The sequence below is a fragment of the Populus nigra genome, chromosome 19 (assembly GCF_951802175.1).
Source record: "Populus nigra chromosome 19, ddPopNigr1.1, whole genome shotgun sequence".
Taxonomy (NCBI): domain Eukaryota; kingdom Viridiplantae; phylum Streptophyta; class Magnoliopsida; order Malpighiales; family Salicaceae; genus Populus; species Populus nigra.
Window position 1 is genome coordinate 6,853,351 of NC_084870.1, and position 13,340 is coordinate 6,866,690.

General features: G+C 33.3%; 1 protein-coding gene across 2 annotated transcripts; it reads left to right on the forward strand.

The window, feature by feature from the left end:
- Window positions 1–6,236: 6,236 nt before the first annotated feature.
- On the forward strand, window positions 6,237–13,309 carry LOC133680407 (DNA topoisomerase 2-like). Of its 2 annotated transcripts, none has more exons than XM_062103337.1 (19): window positions 6,237–7,017; window positions 7,439–7,731; window positions 7,823–7,889; window positions 7,968–8,238; window positions 8,337–8,533; window positions 8,609–8,827; window positions 8,914–9,027; window positions 9,117–9,227; window positions 9,348–9,512; window positions 9,612–9,953; window positions 10,059–10,192; window positions 10,284–10,659; window positions 10,733–10,919; window positions 11,002–11,051; window positions 11,153–11,563; window positions 11,681–11,873; window positions 11,963–12,036; window positions 12,156–12,264; window positions 12,501–13,309. In XM_062103337.1, the coding sequence occupies exons 1-19, from the start codon at window positions 6,463–6,465 to the stop codon at window positions 13,079–13,081; spliced, it is 4,449 nt and encodes a 1,482-aa protein (XP_061959321.1). In that variant the 5' UTR covers window positions 6,237–6,462; the 3' UTR covers window positions 13,082–13,309. The 2 variants fall into 2 exon arrangements, with proteins under 2 accessions (XP_061959321.1, XP_061959320.1); XM_062103336.1 differs by having other exon boundaries at window positions 6,238–7,017; window positions 12,153–12,264.
- Window positions 13,310–13,340: the final 31 nt, after the last annotated feature.

A 13,340-nucleotide genomic window follows, 5' to 3' on the forward strand; every position in this document is an offset into this window, starting at 1 on the left:
TAGTTAATTTACTTATTTTTTTATTTCACATGAAAAAAATTTAAAAAACAAGTTATTATAATTCTACAATAAAATAAGTGTCGCGCCTTCATCTTCATACTCTGATAAAAAAAATCATTAAAATGTATTAACTAATAACTAACTTTATAAAACAAGATAAATAGTACATGGACTTGATCTAAAAGTATGGTTGTGGTTGCTTTTCGAAGTGCTTTTCATTCAGAAAAGTGTGTCAATAATATTTTTTTATTTTTTAAAAATTATTTTTGAGATTAGCACATCAAAAACATATTACTTATAAGAAAAAAAATTTCAAACTTTTTCGATAAAAGTATTTCTTTATCATTCTCCTAAAAGAAGAAAAAAAAGGAGTTTTCTTACAAGGTTGCAGAGAATTGATAGCGCTTTAAATTCAAGGCCTTCAAAAGGGTTTTCATGATACCATTCTAGTATATTTGGTATTGTGATAACTGTTATGGTTGTGATTTTAAAAAAATTGTTTTATAAAAAGTACTTTTAGTTGAAGTTGGTTTGAAAAAATATATGTTTGGTTAAAACTGTGGTTAAAATTAAGGCTGGTCAAAAAATAGTTTAGTGTATCTGGTTAAGAATGTTTTTGAAATTGAGGTTATAAAATAATTTTAAAAAATATATATTAATATTTATGGTTTTTAATTTAAATATTGTAGATTTAACTATTGCACATCATGGAATAAATCAAATTTTATATAAAAAATGTTATTGTTTCATTAAACTATCTACAATTCCATTACATACAAAATTCATCATGCAAGAATTACAGTTTTCATGATTTTTTGAGCATGTAATAAAATTATGTAAAATACTATCAGGAATAAAATTGAGATTACAATATGAGTAAATTTAACTCACCTTAAACTAATTTTTTTAAAAAAATTATTGTGCACATTCACGTGAACAATGTGAGTGAAATCAATTAACTGCACTGGTTTTTCATGAAAAAAAACTCTGTTCACATGAACAGCTCGAGTGAATTAAGCGCGCAATAACATTAGGTAAAATATAATCAAGAACAAAATTGGGATTGCAATCAAATTCTGTAAATGTTACGTCATCAAGCGATCTTTGTCTAATTTATGTAGTGTCATTGAATAATGTTAAACACTAGTTTTTCAAATAAAACACAATTAAAAAATAAAAAATAATTTTTTTATTTTACTTGGTAGGACTTGGTTCAATGCATTTTAAGCTTTGAACCGGAACTCTCCAGCTTTTCGGACACAAAAAGATTGTGGGACCCATGAACAATAAATTGTTTTTTCCTTTACCAAACGGGTTGCATTTGTGTTTTGTTTAAAACACAGACGCAACCTTGTTACCAAACAGCCTCTTACGAGTCTCATTTGTGAGTCACTGAGTTGTTTTAGATTAGTCTGATGTAATTATTTTTTAAAATATTTATTTATTTATTTATAAATATATTAAAATAATATGTTTTTAATTTTTTAATTTATTTTTGATATCATCATATCAAAATAATTTAAAACTATTAAAAAATATTTTGAAACAACAAAATTTAAAGATTTTTAAAACATTTTTTCAACGCGAAAACAAACACACTATCAACCCTCGTTTGAGAGTATGTCCCGGATATTGGTTAAAATTAATTTTTTTTTGTTTAAAATTAAATTGTTTTATATTTTTGTATCGTTTTGATATGCTGGTGTTTAAAATAAATTTTAAAAATAAAATAAAAATATTATTTTAATATATTTCAGAATATAAAAAAAACATTTTAAAAAACAACCGTATCGCTATCCTAAACGCCCCTTAATCTATTATTTTGAAATTAGACACGCTTTCCAATATGAAGATTATGCTTTTGGACAACATTACATGTAAGATTTATAAATCAGAACTTGTATAAGTTTCAATTCAAATTCGATATAAATAGTTTGAGTTTAGTTTCCTATACAGGGAATTCTTTCTCTCTCTTCAATCGTTATCTGCTATTCCCTTTCAAAAGTCCATCTTCTTTTTCCCTCTCAAAATCTATCTTTTTTTTTTAATAGAAAACAAATCTAGTTAAAATGAGACCTTAACATTGAAATTGAACTCCCGATTATGCTTTTTATTTGGACAACATTACATGTAAGAGATTTATAAATCGAAACCTGAACCAGTTTCAATTCACATTCGATATAAATAGCTAGTTTGACTTTGAGATTTTGAAATTGATTTAGAATATATTTAACAGTGTGATAATGGTTGTTTTTTAAATAATTTTTTGTGCTAAAATGCAAGCCAATAATTTTTTTTTATTTTTTAAAATTTTTTTTTGACATCAGCACATCAAAACGATCCAAAACGTATAAATTATATTAAATTTTAGCAAAAAAAATTTAAATTTTTTAGGAACGCGGTTTGCACGGCGTTCCCAAATGCTTTATTAGTTTTAGAAATCACCAATTTCATTGTGATTTTTAGCTGTGATTATAATTTTTAAGTGTTTGATAATATTTTAAAAAATAATTTAATGATCATTTTAACATATTATTTTCAACACCTATAATTTGTAGCTTTTAAAAAATTAAAACCACATCCATTCAAACCAACTTATGTCATATCTAATCATCTAGAATGTGCTTTAATGGTAAGAGTTTGGAATTAAAGAGTTTGTTTTTCCTGTGATCTCAGGTTCAAGCTCTATGATTACTAATATTGATAGCCACTAGAAACTTATATGGTTGTTAACTTTAGGATCCATAAGATTAGTCGAGGTGTCCGTAAACTAACCCGGACACCCATGTTAATCTAAAAAAAATTATATCTATTTAAAGGGTATGACAAAGATTTGATTGTAATATTTTAAACGATGAATAAATTGACTAAAATCTAAATGTGATTTCTAAAACCAGACGTGAATGCAGAAAACTCGATATGATTTACCGCTGGAAACTAATGAGGACATTTATATAGTTTCTTGATAAGCTTGATAACAAGAATCCATAAGAAAGTAAATTAAACTGTGATTCTGATCTTGCTAAGTTTGAACCAATTTCAACATCTTCTGGATCTGTTAAGATATCAAATTAAAAACATTTTTTTTATTTTAATAATTAAAATAAGATTCTTCAACTAGTTTGTTTGGAATTTCTTAAGTCATTCTCACTTGGTTTATTATATTCACTTTTATTTATCTCCGATAATCCCAGTTATATTTCAAAATTTCAATCCATAACCAGGCAAATAAAAAAAATCGCCTTTTTTTTTCTTGAATCACCAACTCGTCAGAGGTGATTGAAAAATGAAAGAATACTTGGTGCAACCACCCAGGCCACGCTTGGTCATCCTATTTTTTATGACCTGTAGCCTCATCTGTGACACCTCGATCGCCGTTGGATCTGTCTTCTTTTATACGACTTTTTTCTGTAAAAATTCAGAGTGTCATAGGGTAACATACGTGCCTCCACCTCTTGTCGGAGGAGGATGTTTAGGAATTTGTTGCTTATATTTTTTAAATATTTTTTTATATTAAAATATATTAAAATAATATTATTTTATTTTTAAAAAAATATTTTTAAAATTAACATGTCAAAAAAATTCAAAAAACAAAAATAAATAAAAAAATTTTGAGAACGTGGTTTGCACCGCATTCCCAAACGGACGCTTAAGCAAGTTAAATTTATTCATCAATTTAATTAAATTATATTTTAAAATTTCATTTAATAATTTAAAATTTTAAATTAAAGTGGTTTTTTTAACGTCAATCCTGTCTAATTTGATCCTGAATTAATGCATCATAACATCATTTATTCCTACATACTTCGTAGCCTCCACAGCATACTTCTCAATCCCAAGATGATGTCGTCTCTCAGTAAATCACTGTCGTCTTATATTGGAATAACTACAATCACTGTACGTGGTCGTGGTCTAGCTTTGTATAGTTTTCTGAAAGAAAGCATGTTATGCCGGTATGTCGTCGATGAACGTAAAAAGCCAACAGAAAATATCAAAGAAGATATATATATATATATATATATATATATAGTGTGTGTGTGTGTGCGCGTGCGCGTGTGTTGTGATCGATTTGAGCTTTGGAAAAAATAATTTATTGTATATTGCTTGGATTGCCAACACTTTTATTCCCTTTTATCAGCATATTAATTATGTGGACACTCTGCACAAAATATTTGGACTTTTCTTCAACAACGTTTATCTTATCAGTATATATTTTGGATGTGTGTTTGAGAATATATTTTGGAAGTGATTTTAAAAAATTAAAATATTTTTTTAAATTAATATTTTTTAATGCTTTCATATCATTTCGATGTGCTGATATTAGAAATGATTTTTAAAAAGTAAAAAAAACATTTTTTTGATGTGTTTTTGAATGAAAAATATTTTGAAAAGTAACTGCTATCACACTTCAAAACACACTCGAAATACAACTTGCCGCATCCATGGTGGCTATTCACTACGACTCTAAATCTATTCGTGCGATCTCTTTTATTATGCCTTCTTTTAGATATTGCAAGCCTAGCTTTGACGTGAGAGATGTTTCGCAAGTAATGCAATCTCGTTTTTTTTAATGTGAGTGTTCGGGTTAGCCTGCGTACACCTCGACTAATCCTACGAACCTTGAAATTAACGATCATGTAAGTCTCTAGTGCCCTTGAGGTTTGTGAAACTCGAACTTGTGACCTTTAAGGAGCAAACTCAAGACCTGACCAATTAAACTGCACCCCTTAAGGTTAATGCAATCTTGTTCTCCTTGTTTGGTGTCAGCAAAATCTCATGAACCAGCGGAACCATTAGCCATCAATCCGGAGATAATAAAGATTTGAGATCGTCTTCTTCTTCGACATTGTCTAGGAATGCGAGTTAACGGAGGCTTGCTAATTTTTTATATATTTTTAGATCGTTTTAATATGCTAATGTTAAAAATAAATTTTAAAAAATAATAAAAAATTATTTTGATATATTTATAAGCAAATAATACTTTTAAAAATAACTATAACTGTACCCATAAAACTTCATTTATCTGTTTTAAATGATCAATACAATAAGCTACTTATTCTTCATCATCACTTTAAATCATCATTGTCATTCATAATAATAATAATAATAATTAATTAATTATTATCATTATTATTATTATATTTATTGTTAGATATATTTTTTTATAATTAAAATGACAACTTTCAACATCGTCTTTTTTATAAAAAACTAATACATTCTAGATATATTAGTGTTTTACATTATAGATGCTAGTGTTTTATACAATTCTATCTCAAAATCTTATTTCTTTTTTCATTTCTTGCGTCATTGATTTGATTAAAATGACTTGTACACATCACCATCCTATATATAAAACTAAAAAGTCAGTAGAGAAAAAAAAATATACATATTTAATTTTGTTTTGAAATCAAACGAGTTGGATATATGAGTATGAACTAATTTTATGGATATTATAAATATTTATGATTTGAATTTATATTGTTAATTTTTATAAATATGTATTTAAAAAAAAGCTTATAGCATAAATTATAGGTGTCATGATACCCTCAGTGCAGGTAAAATTATCATATAGTGCACCATTATTGAATTCTACTGTCTTCTTCCTTCCTTCTAGTAAATAGATAAATTAATTTTTTATTACAATTAAAGAAATTCAATAGAAAATCCATTAATAAAACTAAAATATTTCTAAATAAAATAAAAATAAAAATTTAATTTATAAACTATTAAATATAAAAATAAAATTAATATAGGATATGAGTTAGATCGAGTTTTAAAAATCTTTACCAACTACCCACTTATAATATCTATTTTTTTAAAAATTTAAACCACAATCGTCTATAATATACATATTATTCAATTTTAACTATTTGGATTGTATCGAATAATACAAATATTAATACAACACGCAGCATAACACAATACAACAGCCAACAAGCAACGCAAAGGACCAACACGGCCCTTGTCCAAAACGTGGGGAACTGCATTTGATACGTGTCACTTGATGATACCATCACAGGAGAAGATAAAATCAGAAAAGGAAAGAGCACCACTCTTGAAGATCACCAGATAATTTCCTCGAGTCTTGATAGCCAGATAAATCCTCTGCCGTCAGATTCTTAAAACCCACTATCAACCATCAAAATTAAAACTCCGCCCAAAATTCAAATTTCAAAATTCAATCTCACTTGACCGTTAGATCTCTTCTCTCTTCCCTTTTAAAATCTTTCCTCAGTCTCTCCCTCTCCATTTTGCTTCAAGAGTCAAAGACACCATCTACGTGTCTCTCTCTCTTTAAAAAAACCAAACCCTAAAACCAAATCCATCTCAGAAACACCTCTCTGTTTCTTCATCAAGATGCCCTAAACTTTCGTTCATCCCCTTCAAGAAACCCTAAAAATAACAAAAGATTCACGCATTGCCTCTCTAGGAAACCCTAAATCGCGAGTGTCTTTCTCTACAATGGCGGCAGAGACAAAGAAAATCCCATTATCAACAAGCGACAGCTTAAATATGAACCAGGAAAAGACAATCGAAGAAACCTACCAGAAAAAGTCCCAATTGGAGCACATTCTTCTGCGACCCGACACCTACATCGGGTCAATCGAGAAGCACGCGCAGATCCTCTGGGTTTTCGAGAATGATAAAATGGTCCACCGATCGGTTACTTATGTACCGGGACTTTATAAAATCTTTGATGAAATATTGGTGAATGCAGCGGATAATAAACAAAGAGACCCGAAAATGGATTCTTTGAAGGTTGTGATTGATGTGGAGAATAATTTGGTTAGTGTTTATAACAATGGAGATGGGGTTCCTGTGGATATACACAAGGAGGAAGGAGTTTATGTGCCTGAACTGATTTTTGGGCATTTGTTGACTAGTAGTAATTATGATGATACGATGAAGAAGACTACTGGTGGGAGAAATGGATATGGTGCCAAGCTTACGAATATTTTTTCGACCGAGTTTGTGATTGAGACGGCTGATGGGAAAAGGAAAAAGAAGTATAAGCAGGTAAATCTGAGTTAGAAAGTTGGTTTCCGTTAATGTCTTAATGATTTGTTTTTTTTTTGAATTATTTTTTTAAATATTAAATCTATCAGATACGAAGTGCACTACAATTTAAGGTTTGATTGATTAGCGAGATTGCAGTTGAATTGTTGCTTTATATATATATATATATTGGAAGAGGTTTAACGTACTTCAAAAGGTTTTGATAATTTTATGTTGATTTTTTTTGCTGGGATCTTTGATATGTGAACCGGTATAGAAGTTTAACTTTCAAATTCTAGTTTGTTTAAAGAAGAATTTTAAGGTACTTAAACTAGGCAAACTATGCTTTACAAGGGCTAAGTGTGATGATTATGCTGGATTCTTTTGTTGATCTTTTAACACGCTCTTGTATGTAACATTGGTTTATGTTGCTGATATAAAGGTTTTCTCTAACAACATGGGGAAAAGATCTGAGCCGATAATAACTAAGTGCAAGGAGGGTGAGAATTGGACCAAGGTGACATTTAAGCCCGACTTGGCTAAGTTTAGCATGACTCACCTGGAAGAAGATGTCGTAGCTCTGATGAAAAAAAGGGTGGTTGACATGGCTGGATGCCTTGGAAAGACTGTCAAGGTTGAGCTCAATGGAAGTCGTGTTCCTGTCAAATCATTTCAAGATTATGTTAACATGTACTTGAATTCTGCCGCTGAGTCTGGCTCAGAACGCCCAAAATGGTTGTTTTTTATGGTCTTTTGTCTGGTTATCAAATTTTTTATATGTTTCTTCCTTTAAGATGCTCAATGGGTATTTTTTGGTTTTGGCCAGTTTCTACGATAAAGTTGCTGAGAGGTGGGAGGTTTGTGTGAGCCTTACTGAAGGTCAATTCCAGCAGGTAATTGAGAACCTTTTTGAATGAATCATAGTTTATTTCCAAGTTCCTATATCCCGAATAATTGGGTTTCTTTAACAGGCCAGCTTCGTTAATAGCATTGCCACCATCAAGGGTGGAACTCATGTTGATTACGTCACTAATCAGATCACTAACTATGTGATGAATGCTGTTAATAAGAAGCACAAGAATGGCAACATCAAAGCCCATAATGTGAAGAACTATTTGTGGGTTTTTGTCAATTGCCTTATTGATAACCCTGCTTTTGATTCTCAAACAAAAGAAACTTTGACACTTCGCCAGAGCAGTTTTGGATCAAAATGTGAACTTTCTGAAGACTTCTTGAAGAAAGGTCTGTTACATGTACTGTTTGGTTTTCTGTAAACTGGAGTTTGTTATTTATTATATGATAGTTCTGTGTGTTTTATGCTGATCATTATTTATTTGCAGTGGCAAAGTCTGACATCGTTGACAACCTCCTTTCGTGGGCAAAATTCAAGGAAAACAAAGAGCTTAAGAAAACTGACGGAACAAAGACAGCAAAGGTTAATGTGCCAAAGCTCGAGGATGCGAACGAGGCTGGAGGGAGGTATTCTGAAAAATGCACTTTGATATTGACAGAAGGAGATTCTGCAAAAGCTCTGGCAGTAAGTTCCATGATCAATAACGTTTTCTGTGGCAACATCAATGTAACTTTCTTTAACAGCAATTAATGTACGCAGATTGCTGGTGTGGCTGGGCTGTCTCAGATGGAACGGAACTTCTACGGGGTATTCCCTTTGAGAGGTAAATTGCTCAATGTGCGAGAAGCCACGTCTAAACAGCTCAAAGAGAATAAGGAAATTGAGAGCATCAAGAAGATTCTTGGGTTACAGCATGATAAACAGTACATCAATGTCAAGTCTTTGAGATACGGTCATCTGATGATAATGACAGATCAGGTTAGTGCTTCACTTAGATATTTTTGCCATGGCGCTCTCCCATAATCCCAGAGCAGAGATTTGCTAACCTTTTGTGCTTTAAACAGGATCATGATGGGTCTCACATTAAAGGCCTACTGATCAATTTCATTCATTCATTCTGGCCATCATTACTGAAAGTCCCATCTTTCTTGGTTGAGTTTATAACTCCTATTGTCAAGGTTGGTGCATTTCACTAATCAGTCGTTAAAAAATGGTGATATTTTTCTTCAAGAACGTTGGTAATTTTCAGTGCTCATTGTTCGTGCAGGCTACTCATAGAAATGGAACAGTTCTATCCTTTTATTCCATGCCGGAGTATGAATCCTGGAAGGAAAGTTTGAGTGGGAATGCAAGTGGCTGGTCCATCAAATACTATAAGGTTTGTTCATTTGACATGGAAGAAAGGAATCTGGGTATTGCATGGTTATATTCGTGTGCTATCAGTCGTTTATTATCATTGTCATTCCATCTTGGAGTAACATAGTTGATGTCCTTGTAGGGGTTGGGAACAAGTACATCCAAGGAAGGAAAAGATTACTTTAAAAACCTTCACAAGCACAAAAAAGACTTTTTATGGATGGATGAGCTGGACGGGGATGCGATAGAGCTTGCGTTTAGTAAAAAGAAGATTGAAGCAAGGAAGAATTGGCTTCGGCAGCATGAGGTTGGTTTTGCTGCATATCTGTGGTTAAAAAAAGAAACTGCTTATCGTATGAAACTACTCTGTCTTTTAAGGGAATCTTAGTTTATCTGAATTTTGCAGCCTGGTACTCACCTTGATCACAATCAGAAGATCATAAAGTACAGTGACTTCATTAACAAGGAGCTTATATTGTTTTCTATGGCGGATCTTCAAAGGTCCATACCTTCAATGGTTGATGGCCTGAAGCCTGGTCAGAGGAAGATCCTTTTCTGTTCTTTTAAGAGGAATTTTGTCAAAGAAGCAAAAGTTTCCCAGTTTTCTGGTTATGTATCCGAGCATTCTGCTTATCATCATGGAGAGCAGAGTCTTGCCGGTACCATCATTGGAATGGCACAAGATTTTGTTGGCAGTAACAACATTAACCTTCTTCAGCCAAATGGTCAATTTGGCACTCGCAGTGTGGTAAGATAAATGATGTCTCACTTTTTGAAGTTGAATCAACGCTTAGTAAGTTGCATTAACACTAATCTGATTCTCATTTTTTGTTTTTGAACCTGTTCTTCACAGGGAGGCAAAGACCATGCAAGTGCTAGGTACATTTATACGCAGCTTTCTCCTATTACAAGGTTCTTGTTCCCAAAGGATGATGATGGCCTTCTTAACTACTTGGATGAAGATGGGCAAACCATTGAACCTACTTGGTAAATGTTTCATTTCAATAATAAAAGGAATTATTGGTGCCTTCAAGGTGACATTTATAAAGAATGTTGCCTAACAGCCTTTTTGGTCTAGGTACATGCCAATTATACCAACGGTCCTTGTAAACGGTTGTGAAGGAATCGGCACTGGCTGGAGCACTTTCATCCCTAACTACAACCCAAGGGATGTTGTTGCAAATATAAGGCGGTTGTTGAATGGTGAAATGATGGAGCCTATGAATCCATGGTATAGAGGTTTTAAAGGAACTATTGAAAAAGGTGCATCCAAGGAAGGTGGTTGTAGTAGCTACACAGTAAATGGAGTCATTAACGAAGTCAATGAGACAACACTCAGGATAACTGAACTGCCTATCCGTAGATGGACTGATGATTACAAGGCATTTTTGAATTCGGTTACAGAGGGGACTAGAGATGAAAATGGCAATTTACCAAAAGATCCCTTCGTTAAGGTAATATTGATATCTAACGGGTGGTGTATTGTGTAATGCTTGTGTTTTCTAATGGAAAATGTTCTGGTTGCAGGATTTCAGAAAGTATGGTGATGATGCTGCTGTACATTTTGAAGTTCAGTTGTCGGAAGAGAACATGCTGGTTGCAAAGCAAGAGGGTTTGCTAAAGAAATTTAAATTAACTACCACAATTAGCACGAGTAACATGCACCTCTTTGATTCAGCAGGGGTGATTAAGAAATATGACAACCCTGAACAAAGTACGAGTTAGATGTCATTTAATCTTTGTTCTCCAGTACATTACGTTGTTTGAATGCTCATTTTTCATCTTTCAATCTGCAGTTCTTGAAAATTTTTTCCACTTGCGGCTAGAATACTACGAGACAAGGAAGGTAAGTTCACTTTGAATTGTAGAATAACCCATAAATTTTTTCAACTACTTCCCATTGATAAACAGTTCTAATTACAGTCCTTTTTTTTCTAATGCATGCAGAAAGTTCTGCTGGAAAATCTAGAATTTGAGTTGTTGAAATTGGAAAACAAGGTCAGGTTTATCCTTGGAGTTGTGAGAGGGGAAATCATTGTGAACAACAGGAAAAGAGCCGATCTGTTACTGGAGTTGCACCAGAAAGGTTTTAACCCCATTCCAAAGAAATCTAAGGCTGTTGTTGCTGGGGCAACTGACGATACAGAAGAAGCAGAAGACAGCCCTGATGTTTCTGGAGTGCGGGCTAGCGACTATGATTATTTGCTGTCAATGGCAATTGGAACCTTGACACTTGAGAGGGTTCAACAGCTATGTGCTGACCGGGACAAACTTAATGGGGAGGTTGACAGTTTAAGGAAGACAACTCCGAAAGTTTTGTGGGTGAAAGATCTCGAGGCTCTTGAGATGCAACTTGATGTATGTGCAGCGAATCAACACTCCATATTTGCTTTTCTCTTACTTATATTCTACGCTTTGCTATTTCATTTTCTTTGCTGTTCATCTCTCTGATTTTTAAGCAATACATGCATTTAGATGCTGGATGAATATGATGCTGAAGCAGAGGAGGCAAGAAGGAAATTAAAAGGTGGTGGTGCAAAGGGTGAAGCTGGTTTTAAGGTTTCTAAACAAGCACCTAAATATCCACGGAAGTACACTAAGAAAGCCATAAACGAAGAAGTATCTGTTGAGACCACAGGAACATCATCCAGTTTTGCAATTGAAACAGGTCAGCAGGCTGAGATGCTTCTACTAACAAATTATCTTTCTTGACATGTTTTATAAATTTCTTGAGCTCTGTTAGTGTTTTTTCTTTAGCGTCGTCAGAGAATGCTGCTGCGGTAGTGAAACCCAAAGGAATGGCAGGCTCAAAGAAGGCTCCTGCTAAAATGGTACATTTTTCGATCATTCAACTCCCCACCCAACCAAAAATAAAAAGAAAACACAACAGCTGACAGATGAAATTGGAGCTCTTTGGAACTTACAATCTACTGTTTCTGTTCTTCAGCAGGAAAAACTCTCTCCAGTTTTGGATGACTTTGATGAGGATGATGAAATAGAATCTCTGAAGGATCGACTTAATGCATATAGACTTGATTCTTCGCCTGAGCAATCAGCTGGTAAGTTTTCCTCACCAATTTATTTCTCATTATACTTCTTTAGCATTCAACAAAATTGTTTTAATGAAACTTCAATTGTTTTATAGAAATTAAACATCTGAATTTTGGAACTCAAAAAATGTTTTGTAGAAAAAACCAGTTTTTTCTCTGTCCATTTGAAAAATGATGTGGTTTTAAGCCACAGATCTGACGTCCTGACTTGTGATCTTAATGGCTGGTTTGTTTTACCATCACAGATATGGAAACTGATGTGCTACAAGTACCAGCTAGGAGAGGTGCTGCTCGGAAGAAGCCTCTAGCAAATGTTTCAGTGATCTCTGATAGTGAGGATGAACCAAACCTTGACGATGACGCTGATGTAGAAGTGAAAGCTTTACCAGAAACAAAAAAGAAGGGGGGCAGAAAAGCTGCTGCTGCAAATGACAAGGCAGCCAAACCACCTGCAGCAACAAAGAGGAGAGGACCAGCCAGCCAGCAGTCCCAGGGATTGGGCCAGAAACTTCTAACGGAAATGTTGAAGCCTGCTGAAGGAGCAGGAATATCGCGCGAAAAGAAAGTGAGGAAAGTGAGGGCATCTCCATTCAACAAGAAGAGTGGTTCTATGTTGGGCAGAATTCACAAGGAAGATGATACTGGAAGTGAACCGATGTCAGCTTCTTCATCTGAAAACACTGATGTCATTGACGTCCCGGCAAGAGCAAGACCGCAGAGGGCAAACCGGAAGCAGACAAGGTACGTGCTGAGTGACTCTGAGAGTGAGAAGGAAGACTCTGATTTTGAGCAGGCTAATGATGATTCAGACTCTTCCTCTGACTAGGAGGTTGGTTGGTTGGTTTACTTATGGACGGGAAACTGGAGCTCATTTCCCTAAGAACTAATTGTTTGCATTCTTTGTCGGCAACAATTACCTGATAAGATTTCAAGCGAGGAAAATATTCTGTTAGAACAATTTTTCTTGTGAAGAATAATTTGATATTTGCTTCATATCAAGTTTACTATTTTTCCAAGATCAATACAATATCATTTACCTTTTCTTTCCCTTTAATTTTCTGCTGAAAACAATTTTCTCCAATGAA

Excerpts from the sequence above, each read along its gene's own strand:
- LOC133680407 (XM_062103336.1), top strand. The coding sequence starts at position 6,463 with ATGGCGGCAGAGACAAAGAAAATCCCATTATCAACAAGCGACAGCTTA. Across the intron at positions 9,513-9,611 it reads ATTGGCTTCGGCAGCATGAG|CCTGGTACTCACCTTGATCA; the intron begins GTTGGTTTTGCT and ends TGAATTTTGCAG. Across the intron at positions 12,265-12,500 it reads TTCGCCTGAGCAATCAGCTG|ATATGGAAACTGATGTGCTA; the intron begins GTAAGTTTTCCT and ends TTACCATCACAG.